The sequence below is a fragment of the Anguilla rostrata genome, chromosome 14 (genome assembly GCF_018555375.3).
Source record: "Anguilla rostrata isolate EN2019 chromosome 14, ASM1855537v3, whole genome shotgun sequence".
NCBI lineage: Eukaryota > Metazoa > Chordata > Actinopteri > Anguilliformes > Anguillidae > Anguilla > Anguilla rostrata.
In genome coordinates this window covers 21,912,960-21,936,818 of record NC_057946.1, presented here as the reverse complement: position 1 = coordinate 21,936,818, position 23,859 = coordinate 21,912,960, and the positions used below count along the sequence as shown (strand labels likewise).

The following is a 23,859-nucleotide window of genomic DNA, read 5'->3' as shown; positions in this document are numbered from 1 at the left end:
ATTAATTTATTTTCCATGCATGGAATATACTATATATATATATATATATATATATATATAGTAAACATAAAGAGGGGTATTAAATATGGGAGCAGGTAAGGGCTACAGACTAAATGAGTTCTGTGAGCAGATTGGGAGCCCTTACAGACTGGGGTCCTTGTAACAGATAAATCAACTCAAACAGGGTGACGGGAGGCAGTCATAAAAACAGAGGCCCAGGATTGATGTGGTCCGGATGTTTAGGACCCGCCCCCCCCACCCCCATTCCCCCACCAAGCCTATTTTCCGGGTGGTCAAAGCAAGTTGCAGGGCAAATGCATGCAGAACTACACTCTCCATACCTCCGTCCTCCTTAATCTGTCTGTCGACAGCTTTGGGGACCTTGTATGTCATGTTCTGTGTCTGTTGCGTCAGTGAACCCAGAAGTGGGGGACAGAAGAAAGGAGAAAACGCAGAAGAGAGGCCCTGTTTGTGAAGAAAGAGGGCAGTCGGATGTTGATTGATAGGCTAGCGCCATAGCCCCTTTTCTACCTGGGGCAAATCAAAATGTGTTCTCCGTTTCTGTGGGCCCCCCTAATGTGGCCCATTTGTCATTTTTTTTCCCCATCCACTGTACCTGTATTAACTTTCTAACTGAGGACTGGAGAATTCCTGCTGCCCCAGCACTACAACCAAATACAACCAGCAGCATGCTTGCTCCTTGGAGATCATCACTGCTCCATACTTTAGGAATGTGTATTATAAGAATACATATTTTCTTATAATAAATGAAGGTAGATCAGGGTCTGATGACCCAGTCAAGAGAAATGTGTGTACTTTTTCTCTTTTGGTTTTGGTAGAGTAAGAAACATGACGTTATTATAACGTGTGTCAAAATAATAAGTATTTCTATAAACCTAAATATATATTTTCATTTATTTTTTATATATCTATTTTTCCCTTGAAAAAAATAATAATATATATATATCTATCTATATATATATATATCTATATTTATATATATATATATACTTTGTACTATTTATTTGTCTCTCAGTTCTTTCTCATGTTTTCACATTTGCCAGAAAATAAAAGCATCTGGTAATTAGGTTGGCACTGATGCACCTTTTCTGGAGTTGCTGTATGAAAACAATGCACACTGCTCTTAGAGCGTATGAAATATCGCATCAGTGCTGCTTGACAACAAAGACTGTGTTCTCTTCTTTAGAATACTCCCCTAAGAGTAGCTCTTCCAGTCAATTTGGTCTCTTAGCGCAACCTGGGAGAGGTATAACAAGGGCACGGGGATCTGACTTATTTCGGTTCTGAATACATATTTGGGGGCTCTTTTTACCAGGAAATAATTGGCTATTGAGCGATTGGATGGGAAAGGGCTTTTCGAAACTTGCCTGTTGGAGTGCTTGGCGTGAAGCAGCCAGTGACTGTTTACCCGAGAGAGGCGTGGTGCAGCTTTTGTGATGGGTGTGAAGTGTTCAAGATATTGAATAGCAGACTCGTGTACAAATGGAGGCAATTGTCAGTGAATCTTGCTTCACTTAGGGTTTTACACAAGCTCGTTTGTGCACACAACAAATATACACAGACAGTACATCTGCATCCATATGGTAGTAAGGCTTTTGAAACTAGAGAAAACAGTGTGATTTATTTGCATGATATATTTTGTTGATCAACCCTGCTACTAAAAATTTGAATAAAAAAGCTAATTTATATGAAATGATTGATGAACCAGTGAAATAATTTGTCTACACCCAGTATTAATTAGTTTTAAATCTTTCAGGTGTCTATAAATTTACTTCCATCTGGCATAGAACTGATTAATTGATTCCTATTTAATTTAATGAAATTTTGCATTCTTTAATTCAGAATTTAAGTTCTTAAAAGTGAAATGCTGAAAAAAGGTTAGGATGTCTTGTATTTCGATGCACTGTGCATTCAAATATTTCAGTTCATAGAAATGTTCAGTGCTTTTCTTTATATAAAATGCAGACATTTCATAAAAAATGCCAAGTTTTAATGTCCCTTCTAAAGCACCAGAGCATCTCCAAAATATTTAATCTCAGTGTTAGTTAAAATACCCTTTTCTAAAATTTGTAAATAGCAGCTGATGTCAAGGTGTCAAGCCTCCTTCACTGATACCTGCTCTCTGCTCTGCAGGTCGCCATGGAGACGGAGGCTACTGGCCATCTGACAATAACCTGATTGATAGGAGCAGCCTGAACGGTAAGAAGGGAATCGAGAGGGTAAAAAAAGGGCCGGCTCGGAATGCCTCGGGGGGTAATTGCTTCCCCGCCTCTGCCGCCTGGGCACCTCTGTGCTCCCGATCCGCTTGTCCCAAACCCCTCAGCAGTGGGGAGAAATAAAAAGGGCTCCTTGACTCCACACAGAACCCTGCCATTGTCCAGGCCTTAAGGCAGCCTCATTGTCTCGCTCTGCAGTTTCCAGAGGGCAAGAAAGGTAGCGGGATTCAGTATCCACGTGATGCGGTGTCAACAGTGCTGTAGAATTTTCTGGAATGTGTCCTCATTTTGTAGTATTTCTCTTTCTCTATGCTGCTCATTTTTTAAGTGTTAAATCAACTGCAATAGATAAATTCATCTGGGCCAGGGAATTAGTAATGCATTGCATTCCAAAAAATCTCTACTTTTCTTCTCTTGCTACTATTCCAGTTACTCAGCTTATTTTTATCTAGTATATTTGTAAAATATATTTTTATGGTAGAGAAAAATAAAGTCCACACTCACTTCTGCTGAAAAAGGTAGTAGGTGAAAAAGCAGGTTCATCCATCATAAACTGTTATTTAGCCCCATTTACTGGACTCCAAGGCCCTCACTTCAAACTGCAGGGGTTGTCAGATTTAATTAACCAATATCAGTCTGGTGACTGACAGGCTGTCCCCTCAATTCAGTCAAACACACTTCTTACAGTCCAATGACATTCAATCAAACCATACTTAGGTTTTTATTTTATTCAATCAATCAGAAAATGTGTGGCCATTTGATGAGGTCATGCCTTGACTGTTTTAATTAGTGGGTCTCAAGTCTCAAAAGGCCTGTGGGATTTTTTTTTACCTCTCCTGCACATTGTTTCTGGTCTAATCTATGTATCTCGATTTTTTTTAACCTAATGTGTAAAATAAATAAAATTTAAGTGTTTATATATCATGAAAGCAAAGCAGATCATGCAAGTCAATGAGCCAATTGCTTTTTTTTCCTATTTTTTCAGACCATCGTATTTTTATACCCTTACTTGCTCAGTAGAGAGCCATTGGGTTGTGTTACGTTCTCTGCATTGATATGCTCCCATGCTAAGGAGAGTGTTGAGCTGAATTTAGAATTCTCGAAAATTACAAACAAACTTAGGACAAAACGGCAGATACCTTTCCTTTTGTCAGACCAATCAGTCCCAATCCTGAGTATTAATCTACTAAGATTTGTTCTCTTTGATTGAAATTGCATATGCCCTTAAACAGTCCAAGGGCTTTTGATTTAATCCGCCATCTGAGTGACTCGAGTGCCTTCAAAGTAAATGTGCTCGGTCTTCCTAGACAGGCAAGGCACCTGAAACCATTCATCTAATTCAACAATTATGTGTTCTCCTGAAGTTGTCATCAGTAGAAATAGCAACTGGCCTCTCTTGCCAGTGGTTAATTGCAAAGGTTGAAGATCAGAGGAACATGTACCAGCAATTAAGTTTTAAAGGCAGGGTGAAACACTGCACTGTAGCTGCTGCTGGTTCGGAATATTTTGTTTGAATTCACAGCGAGAAACAGTTCCTTCCTCATCAACTTAATCCGCCTCTCCTTCGTTTCCCAGTCTGACCACGCTGTGCCACCTAGTCTGTTGGGAAATCCTGCCTTAATTAGTGGGGACCCAATTTACAGCGGCTGTGTAAGATATGAACAGGAGAGACAGGGGTGAAGAGACAGAGGATAGAGAGAGGAGAGAGAGAGAGAGAGAGAGAGAGACTGTGGGATTTAAACAGGGCATTGAGAAGAAGGTTCCATGCTAGTTTTTCAGTTGATATGCAGCAGATGCATAAATTCTCCTGTTTGCAGCCCTGAAGTGGCTTGGGAGCACCGGCATTGTGTGGCCCTGCATTGACAGCGCAGTTGACAGCCCGTACCAGGGCCTGCTGGGATATGTGGGGTTGAGGCATCGGTGATTACACAGATGCTCTGCCCGCTGAACTGAAGCCTGCAAGCAGGCTGAGGGATCGGGGCAGTGCCAGTAAATGGGATGCACCTGTGAGTGCACTCACAGTCTCACCAGAGGGATACCTATGAGGCTTTTGGGAAGTGGTCTACCGCCCCCCTCTCCGACTTACACCAGCTGGACATCGCAATGTAATGATACTCCAGAATGGGAGAGAATCACTTAACCACACCTCGAGTCATAAGCTTGGAAATACTGGGCAGATACCGCCTGGGAAAAGCCTGTGTCTAAAGAGAGGAAAGACTTCCAGAAAGCTGTTAATTTCCACTTTTCCACTGTTTCGCTATTTCTAACATTTGGCCATATTGCGAGAAAGAGAATGTGCTTTTAAGTTTCTTATGACTTTTTTTAGATTCTGTTCAAGTCAGTAATTCACAGGTTCTGTTTTTAAAACACTGTTGCAAACATTGAGTGCACAGAAATGAAAATTCTGTTGACTTTATAGAAATGCTAAATGCTGATTAATTTAATAGCTATAAATAACGAAATGGCGAAGTAGCTGACCTGAAGATGTCACTGACTGTGTTATACTGTGTCCCTTGAGGCTTGCTCACAGTATACCACTTATCCCAGACAAAACAAGCAGTTTGAAAATTCTTGTCTCAGAAGCTATTTTGTGCATTAAAAAGGCTTGTACGTTGACATTCAGGGTTAATTTGACTTGACAGCCCGCCATAAGTGTTATTGTTGCTTTCTCCATTTGTGCAGAAATATTGCACAAAGTCTTGGTGAGACACGAAGAAAAATGTGAATGTCTGGAGCATATCTATGTAGTAATGAGGGAATGTACCTCAAACAAACATTTCCTTTCTTGACAAATGTAGAACACATATTGTGTTCTTGACACATCATTATGCAAACTGTTGAATTTAGTTAAAGTTTCCCCGGAGCACCGCGCCATGAATCGGCGTGTAGTTGTGTGGGAATTAAATCACTGTGTGCATTCCTGAGGGTGGCTCATTTGCGACTTTGCAAAGGAGGCCCTGACCATGATGCACGGAGGTGAACAGTTCATTCAGAAACAGCAGATTATTAAATATCAACCCTGGCAACCAGAACCTTACAAAGATAGAACACATGAACAAAACAATACAAGATGACAAGAACGGCCTGTTCTCAGCTCATTTACTTACAGGCTGAAGAGTCTCAAGAGCTGCAGGAAGCTTGGAATTCATGATCTGGCGACCTGTACCGCACACTGACAATTCTCTTAAAAATACTTCATGATATCATTGCAGACTTTACCTTCAAATCCTTTTACCCATACTCCCCTGTTTTGCTCATAGAACTCAGCCTTGATTAAAACCACCCGTGAATCACTGCAAATCCAAATTAATATTAGGGGTGATTACACTAAGAGCCCTGTTCATTGTCTGATGTTCTTTCATGGTGTTCATGGCACCAGCTCCACCTTCTTTCGGATTAGGTGTTAAACATTTTACCAGATAAATTCATTATCCCACAGGAGTGACGGTATGGATCCTGCCCGTGGTTGTGGTTGGGAAAGCGTTTACAAAGAATTGACTTTCCCACTGTCCGCACGTTTAGAGATGAAAAATGAAGAAAAGAAAAATGAAAGCAGACCCACAGACTTGACAGCCAGATCAAACAGAGCTGATGTCTATGGGGATATATCAATTTTCTGCCTCCCCTGACTGAAGTTCTTGAAAATGTGCTCAGCAAAAGGCTGGAGAACTATCACTACGATGAAGTATATTTTAGAAAGGAGGTGTGTAACCTGTATTTCGTGAAACAAGAGAGCCATCAGCTGCATAGCCTGAACGAGTCTACATCTCTTATTTGCAAAGACAGCCATTACTCAATGAGAAACAACCCTGCTCTCCATTATGCGTGTGCCTCAGGAGAGGAAGGGAAAATAACAAAGTAAATTAATTAACAATCCTGCATGGAAAACCGAAAGCCTGCAGATATTGAGCTTTCACCATTAGTCTGTCCGGCTCCTCATTTGCCTTCTAAAAACGGAACAGGGAGCGGCTGGAGACTGAATCAGTGAAAACTCTTCTGGGCTCACCTGTGGCCTGCTTTGTGGACCCTGTTTATTTAGCCTCCCTGCGCGGAGGCCTCGTGGTGGAGGCTTTCGATGAACCAGCCCTCCGTCCTGTGCCCCAGTGCCCATCGGCTGGGTCAGGACTGCACGCTGCTCTCCTAGAGGTGATCCCTGCTGTTTTGTGTGTGAAAAGATGGCACAGAGCAAATGTAGGCCAGCTGTGGGCCCTGAGACTGAGACTGAGAGGGTTACTATTGTCCCCTGTCAGGCTTTGTTCTCCTCTGCGCTCCTGATGTATCACAGATTCTATGAATATTTTATTAGCATATTGATGCAGCAGATCCTAAACCTGCGACTTGCACACTATTTGTCTTTTCGTATTGTGTAGAGTGCTGCATTGTGTGTATATAATTCTTATGTATTATTTTTATTTATATTATGAATTGTTTTAAAACCAAGTGTATCACACAACATGGTTCATAACTCTCGATTATTTCACATCCTGGAAAAGATCAAAATACCCATTCAAATAGAATACTGTTCCTGACGTATAAGTCAGGCCAGCAACAGATACAGATCTAGAAACAGATCAATCTGCATCGTAACCAATATTATTTGGGAGCCAGTGGGAATGTCTACATAAGTGAGCAACGAGGAAGGAAGTGGTTGGGCGTCCTGGGAGTTGGAGGCAGGATGAGTGGACTACGCCTGCTGTGGATGTGTACATCTATCATTTTTGCAGCTGTGAGCAGGTGTAGACAGGACGAATGGATGAAACTCCATCACCATTCATTACCTTGACCTTGGATGTATGGTATGCTATAGAGGCCCAAAGGCAGAACAAATCCATTCCTCACACTTAACCTCGTAAAGATGGGAGAAAAGACAACATGTGGAGGGGGAAAAAAAGCGGGAATGCCGCGGGTTATGATGAAAATGTGCGCTGCTCATCTAGTGGGTCTCAGGGGCTGGTACGTACCTCAGGCCAAGCTGAGCATTTTGGGAACTGTGGTTTAGTTTAGCACTTATTATCAGCAGTGTGTTCAGCTGAGTTTCTAAGTCATTCACTGCGTTTTAGTAATCCAGCAAAGTATATGTACTGCAGAGGCCAGGACTGTGGAGAATAATTGTCATTTCCAAACTCATGAATCCTTCAAAATTGAAATTGGTAATTTTCATTGCTAATGTCAATACAATGTGTGTGGTAACTATTCATTTTCCACACATTTGTACATTATTCACATAAAGCTCATTGATATAATGAAAAACAAATGAATGTTCATAAATTTGCATTTGGTTAAAAATGGTATCATCATAAAGAAAGACTGGAATATATGCAATTGGACGATTAAGCAAGTACACATCTATATATGGTTGCTGCTTTATGAATTTTCAGATGACTGTGGGCACATTTATGTATGATTCACACCATTTCAGCGTACCTGCCATTTACACACGCATATGACTATATTTAACCTATCAATACCATCACTTGTATTTATCTGGAGGGTATATTGAGCATGAAAAAAGCACTTCCCCTTTATATGTGTAAAACATTCCCTTCCTGTAATACATATCTTTGATCATATCTTTCACCTGGGATCCCCTGCTCCTTATTCAGAATATGAAAATTTAACTCCTCAGCTTTGGCCAAAGTGCATTTGGAAATGGAGAATCCGAAATTACACTGGTGGAGAAGGCTTATATTTCTCTCAAGTGCCTTGTTAGCGAGTGAAGCCACAGTCTTTTCCCTTCTAATGGACAAAGTGGATTGCTTCTGTGTTTGGCCGTATCACAGTAATGAGTCACTTCCCTTACGAATAAGTAATATATGTTAAAATATGCCACATTTTCTGTGCCATTTCACTGATTACATGCTGTATTTTGCTGCTTATTCTGCAAGTCCAGAAATAATTGCATCCAGAGTAATTGGCAGTCACCCCAATAAGACTTATATACGCTTAATATAGAAATTATGTGACTCCCCATATAGTGTAATGATCCTATAGAAAATGAGTGCCAGATGACACAGTAATGCTCTTAAGTGGCACCTAAGGTGGTACTTTGAAAAAACGACGCCCACAGAAACTCTCAATCTATAGAAAAGAAATGAATCAGCCTTGAAAAAAGCCCATTATTAAGTACCAGTGGAGTGCCAGGTGTACTCAGGCATGTGGGTGACTTACTGCATACCATGTTAACCCTGCTCTTATTTTTCCACCAGAGCCTCCGATTGGTCAGATCCGGCCCCCCCACGGCAGCGTGACCCCGCAGAAAAACAGCAACCTGCTGGTGATAATTGTGGTGTCGGTGGGGGCCGTCACCATCATCGTGGTCGTTATCGTGGCCCTGATCTGCACCCGCCGCTCGTCCGCCCAGCAGAGGAAGTAAGTCACCCCCCCGTGCGTACGGACTCCCTTATGCTGCTCAAAGGCTCCAATTATCTTCACTCTCACCTTGGATTCACACCAAATTGATGTTCCTGCTCTTTTGTGTCCCTTAAGCTTGTATGCGGCCTCGTAGAATTTAAAATAAAAAAAAATGTCTGTGGGTTTTGCTCTGTTCCCCAGCTGTACCCTCAGTCAGTCACAAGGACAGTTTTTTTACTCAGTACAAAGTCCTTCTTACTTGGATACATAATAAAAATGTGGAAATGTGATGCTAAAAATGGAATTTGTGCGAGCGGTGTTGATAAGCAAGGCTTCGAGAGATGTGCACACAAAGGAAATTTTTTTTTCCGACTCCATCCTGAACAGGATGTGCCTGTTGGTTGGCATGCTCACCGCTCAGAGTGATTGTCACAGAAAATCTTAACTTGGGTACCTGGCAGAGCCAGCTGCACATTCAGAAATATGCTTAGGCACCTTCTGCATTAATAATCAATGGCTTTGACACAGTTGAATTGCCATGATTTGTACAAACCAAAGATTTTTGGAGGGTAGATTTTAGCTTTGGCTTTGCTAATTCCAAAACTTTATCTTTATTTCTGTTTAAATTATTTAGGCTGGTTTTTCTAAAGGTGCTTGTATGAGATGTGAATTAATATACCACTTGGCTTTGTTAAACTTGTAGGTGACTTCAGATTGGAAAAGGATTTGAACACAAAATATTGTCTTTGATAGTCAGTGATTGCTAGCTGCAAGTTTTACTGAGTTGCGGTGTAAGATGTGTGGGGGAAGCTTGGCCTTTGTAGATCATTCAACAGATAAATCCATACCCCGTCCTTTCTGATATTACTTAAGAGTGTTTATGGTAAAAAAGAAAATAAAGCCACAGATGTATGTGTCTTTGTGCGTGCATATGTGGGTGTATATCTGTGTGGGCATCTAATCACCATTTTCAAGTGTAATAAGAATAATTGCCACCATGTCGCATATTAGCTAATGTATCTTTCGACCTTTTTGCTTTAATCATACCTGAAGTGGTCGTAATGAACCAAAATCCAGACTCCACTTAAAATGTTTCCAGGTGAAAAAAACATCACCTCTGATCTCAATTGGGTGTTGATAAGACAGCCAATCAGCATAGTATATTTTAATGCATTGTAATAAGGATTGAAGAATGGGGAGCGGACCCACTGTTTATTCACAGCTGCTCATGTGATGACTGTGGAGGCCCATTACAAACTGACCCTCGATTACATGGTTGAGCAAGCCAGTTCATTTGTTAAAATCTCTGATACCTAAATAAAATACCTTTAAAATGAAATCGGTTGAGGTATTTTATTTATGTTTACACATTTGTCCCTGAAATAGCATGTCAACTCTGAGGAGGAGAGCAAATGAGAAAACAACAGAGTAGAATAAGAATTTGGGGAGTCAGCACCGAAGGGGATGCATATGCTGTTCACAATTCCAAGCAGCACGCATTTTCATTACTATCATCACAAAAATCATAATGAATCATACTCCTCTTCCACAAAATAAACACAAGTTTGTGCCAGAAAACAACACTAAAGAATCTTGACAGAAAAAAGGCCAAAGGCAGTTTAAAATGGGAGCATTGTAACTGCAATGCGAGCGTGTGTGTGTGTTATGCTCGCTTGTTGTCCTTGTTTATGTGTTGGGTCAGTTTTATCCATTGACCCTTGGGAAAGTTAAAAGCAGCAATGGAAAAAAATGGCTTGATATATCTGAATCAAATATAGAACCAGACACATTAACTCTCCTCTTATTGTTCACTGCCCCAGTGTGAAATCTGAAGGTCAGTAAAGGGCATTTTTCTCAGTACAGATGAAGGAGCACTGCTTTCTATGACTTAACAATTCTAATATATGGAGGTTGGTTTACATGACTTCCTATTGTCTTATTCGTATTGCTTATGCTACAAGATCACAAACAGCATGACCCTTTATGCAGGCCTAGGACAAAGACTTCTGTGTAAACCTCTCGCCCTGTTTTGACTGAGCCAAGGCTGTCAAATCTGAGTTGAAGGGCATATGAGGATGCAGGTTTTGTTCTAGCCTAGCTCTTAAACGCTGGATTCAACTGAAGTAATCCTGGTCTTCAGTCAAGGCCTTGATCAGTTTTAGTGCTGAGAAAATCCGCTACCCAGACCAGCCTTGCTCAGGAAAGATTAGCTGATTTTCTCCCTTCCTTTTCCTTTCCATGGGAAACATGGGGCGCATATTTAAAACCAGAGGTGGGCAGCAAGGGCCTTCGCTGTGCCTAGTTTCCATGCCGACTTCTGGCCTTAATTACTTAATTAGCCATAACGTTTACGCCATCTGACATATCAGCAACCTTTCTTGAGAAGCACATTAGTGACATCTGAAGACTGACCTTGTGTCCCCATATGAAACATTCTTCTGTGATCTGATCTACAAGCTGGTGCTCATGTAGCCAGGGTGATGGGTGGAAGCAAAATCTGCATACACACCAGCCCTCCATGGACCAGAATTGTTGAAAATCTGAATCGTTTAGGTGTGCTTCACAGTAAAAGGGTTGGAATGACAAATAATTTTAACACAAATAAACTCACAGTATCGCAAGTGCACAGTGTGTGACAATAGGAAGTGCAGTATGTGTGTGTCTGTGTGTGTGTCCAAACACTTTCAATTATTGTTATACTTCATTAATAATAGGTTCGGTGTAAACCCTTGAAATCATGCTTGCTCTTATTATACTATAATTCGTATACTGCCGAACAGCTGAACTTCATTTTACATCAGTCAAAAGCGCACCCATTAATCTGAGCCTGCCACCTAAACCCCACCTCGCTCTGACTCCAGGAAACGAGCCACCCACAGTGCGGGGAAAAGGAAAGGCAGCCAGAAGGACCTGCGCCCTCCCGACCTGTGGATCCACCACGAGGAGATGGAGCTGAAAAACATCGAGAAGCCCTCCAGCGCCGCCCCCTCGGGTCGAGACTCACCCATGCAAGGCTGCCAGGAAATCACCCCTGTCAGTCACAGCCAATCAGAAAGCCAGATGGGGAGCAAGAGCAGCCACTCAGGTATGACCCCCCTCCCGCTTCCAACCCCCCCTCCTCCACTCCCAGCAGTTTTAGTACATTTCACACTCTGCTGCCTAGTCCACATATGGTTTAGCTCAGATGGACATCTTTAAATTATCCCTGTGAGTTGGCTGGAGTTCTTGATGAAATTTGGAGCGAGCGTGCAGCAATCACTCCTCAATAGCAGCCTAGATTATCTAGTGTGTCAGATCTTATGCGCAATGAGCCCCTTTGATTGCAGATCAAGCAGTTTTAAAATGACCTCCAGCTTCTGTTCAGTGCTTCACGGGCAATGAGGGAATGGCACTAGGCAATGAAGAGGTATAATTCATGAACCAAACCTTAGTCCTAGTCAATCCAAGTGTTTGTCAGTGCAGACACATCATATTTTTTCACATCTAATGTTGGTCATTGGTGAAGTTGCTGAGGAGTGTTGGTTTGCGTTAAGGATACAGTTTGATCAAATCCTTTGAGCATCCCGGAAGTATGGTGAATGCTGCATAAATGCACAGTATAATGGTCAGCAGCGTAGTATAATGTACCCTTGAGGAAGGTACTTAACCTGCATTGCCTCTGTATATATATCCAGCTGTATAAATGGATGTAATGTAAATGCTATGTAAAAAGTTGTGTATGTCACATCTGCTAAATGCCTGTAATGTAATGTCTAGTGTTAATTCAAATCTAACAGTGTTTATTAAACTCTTAACAGATAACAATTGGTTCCAAAATGTTATCTGTTAAGAGTTGAATTAACACTGTTAGATTGAATTAACGCTCAATTAATTTAAATGACACTGGATATTTTACTGTTTGCGCAACATCAGAGTACACTACACTGTATGACCCTGAAAAAGTTGGTGACACATCCTACATTTACAAGTTTTCACAGCTACTGTGGTGTGCCTGCCCCAACTTCCCAGGTTCTGAAATAGCTGCCTCCCAAAATGTGTCAGCTTGCGATTTTAAAGAATTATGTGTACTAGGCCATGTAAACTACAAATGAGTTTTTAAAAGTTATTATTTTATTCATAAAAACTGATAAACCTTAAGTATGAAAACCCGTAAGCTGAAAATGTCAGTGTGATTGATGTACTGTATATGCTGTTTTAAGCAAAAAATAAATAGTGGATTATCTACTTAAAACTGCTTGCTGCAATTCTCTAGGCTGACATTAAATCACATTATTTACTAATGCAGTAGCATAAGTTGGGGAGTTGCAAGGTAAAATACATTGAAGGTGTGAAAATGAAAGCTTTATGAGAACAAAGAATCAGTTTTAAACTAATTGTTAACCTAGATGAATTTAACATGCTAGTTTCCTAATTTGTTACTGATGATATGTCTCTTATTATGGTTCCTGATATAATAATAATAATAATAATAATAATAATAATAATAATAATAATAATAATAAAACCAGATTTGTCTTTACCATAATATTTATCCTGGCCCCAATCCCACACCTTTTGTAAGCTGTCTGGCTAAAAGTATCTGCTAAATGCCTGAATGGTTAAATTGTACAGTATACCCTATAGACCGGGTGCAGATTTCTTTCATGCTGTGCTGCATAGGCGTCCTTGAAAAAGAAAAATGTGTTCTCAATGGTCCGTCTCTGGTTAAATAAAGGATTTCTTTATTTAAGTTTATAACGTTATTTAAAAGTTTCTCTTGCAGAAAGTCTGTACCTCTTTGTTTTTGGTCTCGGCAGGTGCTGATGGCGATGAGGCATCCAGCAGCATATCCACTCTAGAGCGCTCCCTAGCTGCTCGGAGGGCGACGCGCACCAAACTGATGATCCCCATGGACTCACAGCCCAGCAACACACGTGAGTAGCCCAGTGCCAGTCTGGTGCCAGCCCAGAACCAGACCGGTGCTAACCCAGAGCCGGCCCGGTGCCAGCCCAGTGCCAGCCCAGAGCCAGACCAGTGCCAGTCTGGTGCCAGCCTGATGCCAACCCAGAGCTTTCCCAGTGCCAGCCGAGAGCCAGACCAGTGCTAGCCCAGTGCCAACCTAGTGCCAGTCTAGTGCCAACCCAGTGCCAGCCCAGAGCCAGACCAGTGCCAGCCTGGAGCCAGACAAGTGTTAGCCCAGTGCCAGCCTGGCGCCAGACCAGTGCCAGACTGGCCCCACCCTGTTTGCCACCTCATTCAGTCTGTGTCTGCTGGAGCCCTGTCAACTGTCTGGGGTGGTTTTAATGCAACTGGCCATGAAGGAGAAAATCAGTGAAAAACAGTTTCACTGCAGCTATTAGAATTTAAAGACAGGCTCTGCAGGACTAGACCTTTTGGCCCAGTTAATAGCTGTTCATAATGCATTTAATCATGTTACACAACACATTTTTACCGACAGGATGACCACATCATTCAGGGGCAGATACCCACTTGAGAGGAAATAACATTTATGAGCTGCACATCTCAATGGAACATGAATTCAACCCCAATCCATGTAAAAATGATTCCATGTTATCCTCAATTCTGTGCTCAAGGTTATTAGATAGAAGGGCCAATTCACTCTCGGTAGGGGGAAGATAAACTATAGATATATGTGGTTTATTCAAGAGTGAAACTTTTCTGAATGTCAGAAGGACTGCGGTCACCTTTGTGGTGTCCTGTGTGCGCAATCTTAATGGCCCACTTTGAAATGAGAGAGAGCTGAGACCTTTCTCTTATTAGTTCTACTTCCTGTTGTACACCATCTTGATCCAGGCTGAGTTCCTGTAGTCAGCGTTCTTTATCACTGGACAGGCCTGTGCTGAAGCGTGAGCGACGCTCCTCAGATCTCGCCACGTTTCACCTGGGAAACCTGGGCTCCACCGCGACGCTGGCGAGGGGGGGGGGGTAATTACCGCCTCCCGCTGTCACCTCCGCGCTGCCCCCCCCCCCTTTGTGTTCGAATCCGCGCATGAAAGCAGCCTCTCATCTCACGCCTGCCGAGGAAAGGGGGAGCAGCGCGACAAAGCGCGCCGCCTTGAATCTCGCCAACTGCGTTGTCAGCCCCGCGCTCGCTAGCGCTTACAACGCCGACGCCACCGCCGTGGGCCCCCGGAGCGCTCGGCTCCCCAGGGACGCCAGGCGCTCCGCATGTCCCGGTCCTCTAAAGGATCATGGGAGAACAGCTCCGTGTGCACGGGGGCTGACACACCCGACACCGGTTATCACAGGCGCCTCCCAGTGCGAAAGGAGCTGACACTAGTCTTTCTCAGCTGCATAAAGACCAAAGGCCAAGAGAACCAAGTACCGGTGAAGGTTAAAATATGAATCTGAATGAATTTGAGTACCTGTGATTTACAAGGTGTAACATGGCCAGAAACATATTTCTTTTTTTTTCCGATATTTTTTAACATGCCGTTCAGAGGAATGCAATATCAGCACCCAGAAATATAAGTAATCACAATTAATTGCATTCTAAATGGCTACACCTACATCTAATTGAACTTGTAATGTGAATTTTCCATTGGCAATCAGCTTATAAAACAAAGATGCAGAGATATTATAGTTCACTCAGTCTAATCTCATTTAACCTGCAGTGCTGGTTGTCCTAGTTTTATCAATGTATACAAACAGTGCCATGTTACACAGCTGAAGGCTTTATGCTGTCACAAACTGTCATAACATAAACTGTACATTTCAACATAAACGGAATGGAAGTCATTTCACTTATGCGCGTGCTGAGAAATATGCCATTGTAATCCAGATTTTTTCTAGATGTAGCTTTGTGAAAAAAAGTCATATCTTCTTGTAAATTGTTTTTGCTGACATGTTTAAGGAGTCTTTGGCTCGACAAGGTCCCAGTAACCAGTTTACAAATCAGCATTTTGGGACTAATACATTTTTTTACCAATGAATCTGCAAAACAAATAGGATGAAGTATACATTTTTAATAACTTCAGTGAGTTTGAGTCATTGAAGCTATGAGAAATTCTACCACTCCCACCCTCCCATCCCCCCAAAAGAAAAGAAATAGCAATGTATGCTGATGAATTGAAAACATGTAGGCATAATCAAGGATAGGCCATTGCTTATGTCGGAGGCTTCACAGTTCCTTACCAAAATGTAGATCAGTGGCAAAGCATTTGTGAGAGTGTTTTGATGTTTTCATCGATACACACATTTCACAGACTTTGGAGTGCTATCCAATTAAAGCTAGATTAATTACTGTTACCCACATTAATTTTGTCCTTCACGGAAAGATTAGACATTTTACACGGTTTGTTTATCATTTTGCTTTAATGTAATTTCCTTACCAAGCTATTTACTTGCTAGCATGTTATACTGCATCAAAATAACATTTAGAGCAGAGGCAAGCTCAAAGAGATGACACTGTTGTGGCACAGAACTGCTGTAGCCTGACAGGTAATGAGAATACCTTACAAGGGTAGGTTATATACTGTACTCTCCTGGTTTTATAGGTCAACCTATTCTCTGCCAATAATTCTCTCCTGCAGGTTGGAGGGTGTTTAGGAGATACAGATCTGCTCCGGGGCTCAAACAGCCAAAGCTCTCCAGTCTTTTTCTGCTCTTTCAGGTTTCACTCTCAAGGTCAAGACTCAATCCCTTTCCCTTTGTTTTTTTATTTTCCACACTTGCTATCTCAAAAGGTTTTTGCAAGGGGATCCAGTCTCGCCGATAGATGGTGCATAGGCTGTGACCGTTGAAATGACAGAGCAGTGGTCAGAAATGCTCTTCTGTGTGAAATGACCTTCGCTAAATGTCAATATGTTGGACATCTGGTCGATGACCGTGGTCTCTCCGCTCCGCAGCTGTTGTGAGTGCCATCCCAGTGCCCACCCTGGAGAGTACCCAGTACCCAGGGATCCTGCCCTCGCCCTCCTGTGGGTACCCTCACCCCAAGTTCACCCTGCGGCCAATGCCCTTCCCTACGCTCACTGTGGACCGCAGCTATGCCACAGGTATGTGCCAGCGCCCTACTCTCGCCTTCTCTTCCTCCCTACCTCTCTCCCTCCCTTCCTCACTTCCATCTCTACCCCCTGCCTCCCACACTTCCTCTCCATCGCTCTACGTTCTCACTCTCCATCTCTTTCTTTCTTTCTTTCTTTCTTGCTATCACTCGCCTCCCTCCCTATATATAGCCAATTTTAGTTTGTGAAAAAAGGGCAAAGATGAGAAAAGAGAATAAAATATACAATACGCAGTAGTAATTGCTGCATACTGTACATTTCATTGTCTTTTCATCACCATCTCCTCTGTTTCGAGCGTCTACCTGGTCAAGGGATATGTCTTCTCTTAAAATGTCATTGACTCCCAAATGTGATTGTGGTGCCAATGGGGATCTCCAAATAAGGTGAAATGGGCCATCGTTCCCCGTTACGTTTCTTTCAGTAACAGGGAAATTATCGTAAATTGCAAATGGAATAGAAAAGAAAAACCACCATCACTGATATTGAAGGTCAGGGATTAAATTATGTTGTTGTGCAGTTAGTAAATGGCCATGACAGTGCCTCTTGGCAATGCTGTTCAGCCTTTTTCACTGGGAACGCCATCTCTGTGTTGACATTTTTCTTGCGGATCACTGCCAGAGCGAAAGCTGAAACGAAACCGCTCAGAGCTAGAATTTCAATAACATCGAGTATTCACATTCATGGTGTGACTAAGATGACAGAACAAATAAAATAGGCCATACGGTGTCTAATAAGAATGGATTGTGCGGTAAATGTGGACTTATTGACTTAGTTAATGAAAGATTATCCTCATAATGAGCATTTTAAAATCACTTTTTCCTAAAAAAGAAAAAAAGAAGGCTTTTTGGCATTACATTTTTACATGCATAGATAATATGCTCAAGCCCATTGTGGAATCACATTGCAGTTATGGATGGATACAAGGGTATGGCTGTTAAATGTGCAAATTTTCTGCTTGAGGAGAAGTCCGTTTTTTTTTTTTTTTGGTTCTAAACTGGGCACGCCCGCTCTTTCCCTGTAGCCATGCCAGGTGAGGGTACCACTCCGCATGCCCAACCGCAGACCCTGATCCCCAGTTCGCAGTCAGAGCACGCCAGCACAGAGGAGGCGCCCAGCCGGACCATCCCCACCGCCTGCGTGCGCCCCACCCACCCACTGCGCAGCTTCGCCAACCCCCTCCTGCCGCCCCCCATGGGCACCATTGAGCCCAAAGTCTACACGCCGCTGATGCCCCAGTCAAGTACGGTTCAACCCACAATCCCCTAGGGCTTCCCTGCCCTTCGATATGAACAGTCATTCACAGTGATCATCTCACTCAGCTGGACTTGCCACTGAGTTCCGCTGCACTCATAAGGGTTAAATACTGCAGGTGCATCATTTATACAGTGAGACGTGGAGGGTGTTTTCTGAATTTAATAATGCACACACTCCTCTGACGGGAAATTCTGTGATTGAAAGGGACAGTCATGACAAAAATTCAAGCCTGTATGGATAGCTCGAATTGTCAGCGAGTCAGTGTACAGTTGACAGGCATTTTTACCATCTGAAGAAAGAGCTATAGTGGAAAAGGTAGCTATGTGATACACGGGCACATGATATACGATACTACATGAGCGATACTGATGTACTGTTTTCAGCTGTGTGGATGTGAGATGAGGATTGATACTTAGGTTTAAGTGACTGCGATTAAACTGAAGTATTGCTGTGGGATTTTTTTTTTCCACCGTGATACCACTCAGCCATCTAAAATGCCATCTAACTTGCAGTTCTTGTCCTGATCTCTCTCTGCTGCTGCAGTGGTGTTCTTTAAAAGATGCCATTATCTGTTTGGTGTGTCTGCACCCATGCAATTTATCCTGTCTGTCTGAATTTTGCTGCTCTTTAAAGCTCAGACAGAGTTCTGTTACTGAGGCTCTCCACATCCACATTGTCCACCTGCACTTGCTGTGACTGTCTGTGCTACACACACACACACACACTTGCACATACACACACACACACACATATTCTGTTGCTGATGTTAGTGCTCTCCCTATTCAAGCATTGACTGGATCCCAGAATCAGTGTTAGCACGTATTAAATTTGATTATGTAATTTATTTTTATCCGTCTACGACTAACCGTATTTAATACTTTATGTTCTCTAAACAGAAATAGCTATGAACACTGCAGAGGATGAGATAACAGTCTTAACTTTGTCCAGTCCTGCCCTTTGTTGTCCTCTGAATGAACTCTAATTCTGTAAGAATTATCTATCTTTCAAGTTTTGTCTTCATTAAAGCAGAGTATTTATTTCTTAAAACAGGGTCCAGATCAAGTGTTGAATTTTTCAACAATTTTTTTTTTTTTTCCTCAGCACTTTATTATATGTATTTCTTCATCAACTTTGGAATTGGTTACATAGACAAATTTGTGGGTGGCGCTCAAATTAGTGTTATGGTCAGATCCAGAAAAGAATTGGCTTGGAGCTGTGAGTTGAGGGGTTTGATAAAGATAGCAACTAGGAACTCCAATTTACCTATTAATGAGGTGTAATAACTTGATCTGTGCTATAGGGTATTTTCCATAGAACAATTTACATTGAAGGATGTTGGTTTGCCCAATAGGCTATTTACCACAGAACAGTTTCCAGGTTCACAGTAAGTAAGCTTATTCCGTTCTGCGGGAATAGGCCACATTTAAATCAACCTCAAACATACAGCTATCGGTGTAGCCCTAGAGTGAGTTGAATATAGGTGGTTTGTGCCTCATTTGTTCTTCTATGAACATGATTTCAAAGCTTTAAACCCACCGCAAAGAACTATTGTTTGTCGCACAGAACCGATTGGATGGATGTGTATTCCATTATTCATTAGCTCAGCTGGTGCACTTCTCCACAGGATCTGGCACACCTTAAATATTTTACACATTACCCATTTACACAGTTTGGTATTTATTGAATCAATTTAGGCTATGTACTTTGCTTAAGTGCAGTATAACCTATAGTTTGAAGCACTGATGCACCTACTGTATAACTTTATTGTATTACAGTGCTGCCTGTTTGTATATTGTAGTAGATTAATTACACGTTTGAATTTTTGATGAATTATGATCAAATATCATAAACCAACTTGTCTGGAATTATATGATTTCTTTTAATGGATGGTTCACTTTCTGTTTCTTATATATTATTTCAGTTTTAGTGTATGTGTTAAAGTGGCCCAGAGAGTTTTGATGTGCAATGCAGGGTATATTAGATGACGAAAGACGTTTCTGATGACCAGCCAGCTGTACAATGGCTGGTATGGTGGCACAAGGGTTTTGAAGAAAATACACTTCAAGTACTGTAACTCTAAATCAACTTTGTTCTCCGAGGCTGTACATGTAAACAGATACTTTTATAGCATTTATGCACAATTATAAGCAGGAATATCAGTTTTCATATTGTGCTGCTGCTTCTGTCATTGAGCACAGGTCACATGTGTCATGGGAAATGCGGTTCCAAGCAAAAATGCGATTAAACATAATTTTTTGAAGAATAATCGGGTAATTACACACATACCCCTCGGGGCATACCATCACTGTTTTGGAGTTACCTGAGCTGTATTTTCTTGCTTCAGACCATGAAACCCTGAGTGCCGACACCAGACATTTTAAAGCTGGCAGGTCATCAGAAACCTTATATTTCTAAAATATCCTTTGTCACACAGAGACACTGTATGGGCCAATCAAAACCATTACAATAAAAGTGAAATGATACTAAAAAAAGCCATAAAGTGAATGTCACACGCCATGTGACTCTCCTGGGAGGGATATGCACCCTAATTTGCCACATGAGAGATAGAGAGAGAGCACACCCACACCAGCACAAAAACAAATAAATGAAAACCTTCACCCTTCCCCCTTAAGGGGTCTGGGCAAAACCAATAAACTAAAACAACACAGACAAAACAAACCAAGCAGCAGAAGCTTTTCAGCTCTCCACTTTGTAGCTAGCCAGCTTTTCAGTGACGTCAGTTTCGTTTTGACTTCTGTTCGGACAAACAGACTCAGCCTGTGCTGACAGTGGTGAGGAGCACACCTTTAAGGACCTGGGCTGATTAGATAACACAACCCAAGTGCGTGTGCTCTCTCCACCGGTAGGCGTGGCTGAGACAAATCCGCTTCTCAACCGGACCGAATGCCACAGTGAGCTATCCATTTAAGCTATTTCTACTGCTTATAATGAAAAACTGTGGTCCACAATGATACCTGACTTGGTTTTAGAAGTACTTTCAAAATTCACTTCTCCCGGTGTATCAGGATATGTGGTTTATTGTAACTCCTATATCAGGATAAATATTACAGTGCGAGGCCCCCCACAGTACCCAGTCATATTATCAGTCATATGTAGTTGATGCAACACCATGTCAAGCTGTAATGTAATTCAGAATAGTAATGAAAGCAGTAAAGTTCTGTAATATGAGGTTAATTACATACATTATTGCCTATTAATTTAATGATTAAGGCAGAAGGTATCTCTGTTTCATCATTCGATTACTGCAGCTCAGACGGTGGCTCTGTCCTGAAAAAAAATAAAAGATTGACAGTTGCCAAATACTTCTTTCTCTGAATTTTAATACTGCAAATATTTTAAACTGCATTCTGATCTCACTACAGGAATGCCCATTTTTTCTATCAAAAGTAAGCTTGCTTTACTGCATAGCCTGTCATAAGTTACAATGCTGCTCAGGTCCCCGTGTGGTGGGGCAGAAAACCGGGCTGATCCAGTCTTGGTCCTGATCCCTCTGTGATCCCCGTAGCCTGTGGCCACGCTGATGGTGAGGTTAAGTCGATGATCCTGGGTGCGGCGTTTACCTGTAGTGGTGCAGCACTCAGGGGACGGTTGGATTTCCATTGATTTTCAGCTACCGCAATCATTCAGCATGCGCCGCGAGCCAGGAATCGCTCTCTGTGCCTACAGGGAGGGGGAGGTGGAGGGGGAGGGTGCGCATCCCCTCCCCCCAATCGTGCCTGGTGTTGGAAGCACCACCCCTAGTGCCGTACCACAGAGCCGCATTTCGCAGCGGCTGGTTTTCGCCGAAATCCCTTTCAAAGGGCTGAGTTCTGCTGCGGGTGCCGTTGGTGATATAGATGTTTCCTGACAGATGCACCAGCAAGTGTTTTCCCCTCCAGTCATGATTTAATTGGTTTTCCTTAAGCTTTCTGAGCAGCAGAACCCAGGCTAGCCCTCTCGCAGGCTCTTTTCCATTTGTTCTGTCTGGTCTCGTAGCCGGCCCGATGAGTGATGATGGATGCCGGTCAGGCACCTCCATTCACTTTATAGATTCATTACAAATGAGATGCTACTTCATGAAAGCCAGATTGTAATTGCACTGAGATGAGATCGACTAAACTACTGCGGAGAGCGGTCTACCAGAATACATCTTTGTGATCTCATTTATAAATGTGAAGCAAGTATGACTCTCCTTTTTTTTTTTTTTTTTCCCTCCTGGCTCCCACCATGCAATCCAACTAAGACTCAGAATATGAAGATAGTGTCTATGGTCTCGGTCAGGATAACCCATGATAATTCAGTAAACTTGCCCCCACAACACTGTTGTCATAATATCAGTGGCCTTTCCCATTCTAAGCAGGTTCAGACTAAGGAGATTTTTTCACCCCCTGTGGTCCATAGTTGCTGACCAATAACATCGTCTTTGCCCGTTCAGTGTTTTGCCTCTACCTCACCCTCCTTAGTCAAGCAGGGCTCGCCCCATTATAGACAAAGGCTTTGTAGTGAACTATGGAAGCTTGAGAGAAGGCAAGCATAGAACTGGCTGTGTCTTTCATGGTAAAAGTGTATTGATACTGACTGTTTGATAGACAAGGATGCCTGCACGTGTACATACAGTTGATTTTTAAATAGCAAAGATAATGGCTATGGCAGCTTAGAGCATGAATACCAATGTAGTTTTTTGTATAAAAAACAAAAGTGGAGTGTACCTCAACTGTGTCCTCAGGTCCAACTGTCTAACTGTTCTCTAACCTTTTTGGTGTTGTATTATAAACCAAGGCATTATACTGTATGTTATGTGCTCTGGGTATTTGTAGTATTATCTGCAGAGTTAATAGTTCATTTTTTCTTTTTCATTTTTTCCCCTTAAACACCCAAATTGAAAAAAAGAGATCTTTTATTGCAGGTTTTTAACCTGCTGATTTTTTCCTTGGTTATTTAGAATGTCTGGTATTGCCCGTTTTTGCTTTGCAGAAACAATATAGTAACAATTTTGCTTGAACCTGTATCGAGTGACTTCTGAAAATGTTTCTTTTGGCCTATAAGACCATTTTTTAACTGGAAAAAAACCAGATCAGTTATGGTCTATTTATTTTGCTTCCTTTCAACACAAGCACCTGCCATTTCTGGGTCAATCAACACCCGGTTTAGGAAGCATTTAAAGGATAGTATAGCATCATATGGCTGAGAAAGCCTGGCATTTGGTTTATAGGAGCTGGAGGTAACAGACAGCTTTGCTGACGTCCCAAGTCTCATATTGGCTTTACGGGTGATTCATACCACAAGAGGAATCAATTGATATAATCCGTGGAGGATATCACCGAAAAACGTAGTCCTCCTGGAGGTCTGCTCAGTCCTGCAGGCAGTGTATGTACCACAGTCAATGGAAATCCAGAGGATCTTAACCTTCTCACAGTTGGCAGTTTCATTTTATTAGGATAGAAAGAGATTTAGACTCTTCAACAGTAAGCAGCGCTATGGCAAGGATGGATACCTTCCTCCTATGTCTAAACTTACTTATTCACCTCTTCCAAAGATTACACTTTATGCACAGAGTGGAAGAATAAGTCTGTGCTTTCTAGAAACCCAGGTGGGAGGATACAGTGGAAACTGATAGGCTGTATTGATTGTTATAAAGTGGAACAGGAAAAAATTAGATAAGCCAATCACTTTCTGAGTTGCCTCAGCCTTCTGACCTTTGAAGGTGACCTATAAAAAGGGGGCAAATGCACACTCTTGCTGACTGAAATGATTTGGACTGTTGGAATACTGTTTATTTAGTGAATGCAATACTTGCAACTGACTGTAAATCTGGTTTCAAGCATGCTTAATTGTGCGATCAGTCTTTTACCTGGTTAATCATCTAGGAGTTAGAAAGAAAAAAAAACATAACAGTTCCAATCTCTTTTTGATGTCTATTGTCATAAGGTTTTCCTGATTAATTTTTCAACCCATTGTTCGATCCTTCAACATTAAGAGGTTGTCAAATTACTTTCTTCAGCCACTAAGCA

General features: G+C 42.0%; 1 protein-coding gene across 2 annotated transcripts in view; it reads left to right on the top strand.

The window, feature by feature from the left end:
• dcc (DCC netrin 1 receptor) overlaps positions 1 to 23,859 on the top strand; it is a 368,326-nt gene that overhangs the window by 332,864 nt on the left and 11,603 nt on the right. For both annotated transcript variants that reach the window (XM_064307455.1, XM_064307454.1), the window contains 6 exons: positions 2,155 to 2,220; positions 8,444 to 8,606; positions 11,450 to 11,673; positions 13,385 to 13,501; positions 16,436 to 16,585; positions 17,616 to 17,834. In XM_064307455.1, coding sequence (XP_064163525.1) covers positions 2,155 to 2,220; positions 8,444 to 8,606; positions 11,450 to 11,673; positions 13,385 to 13,501; positions 16,436 to 16,585; positions 17,616 to 17,834 — 939 coding nt within the window. The remainder of the gene's footprint in view (positions 1 to 2,154; positions 2,221 to 8,443; positions 8,607 to 11,449; positions 11,674 to 13,384; positions 13,502 to 16,435; positions 16,586 to 17,615; positions 17,835 to 23,859) is intronic.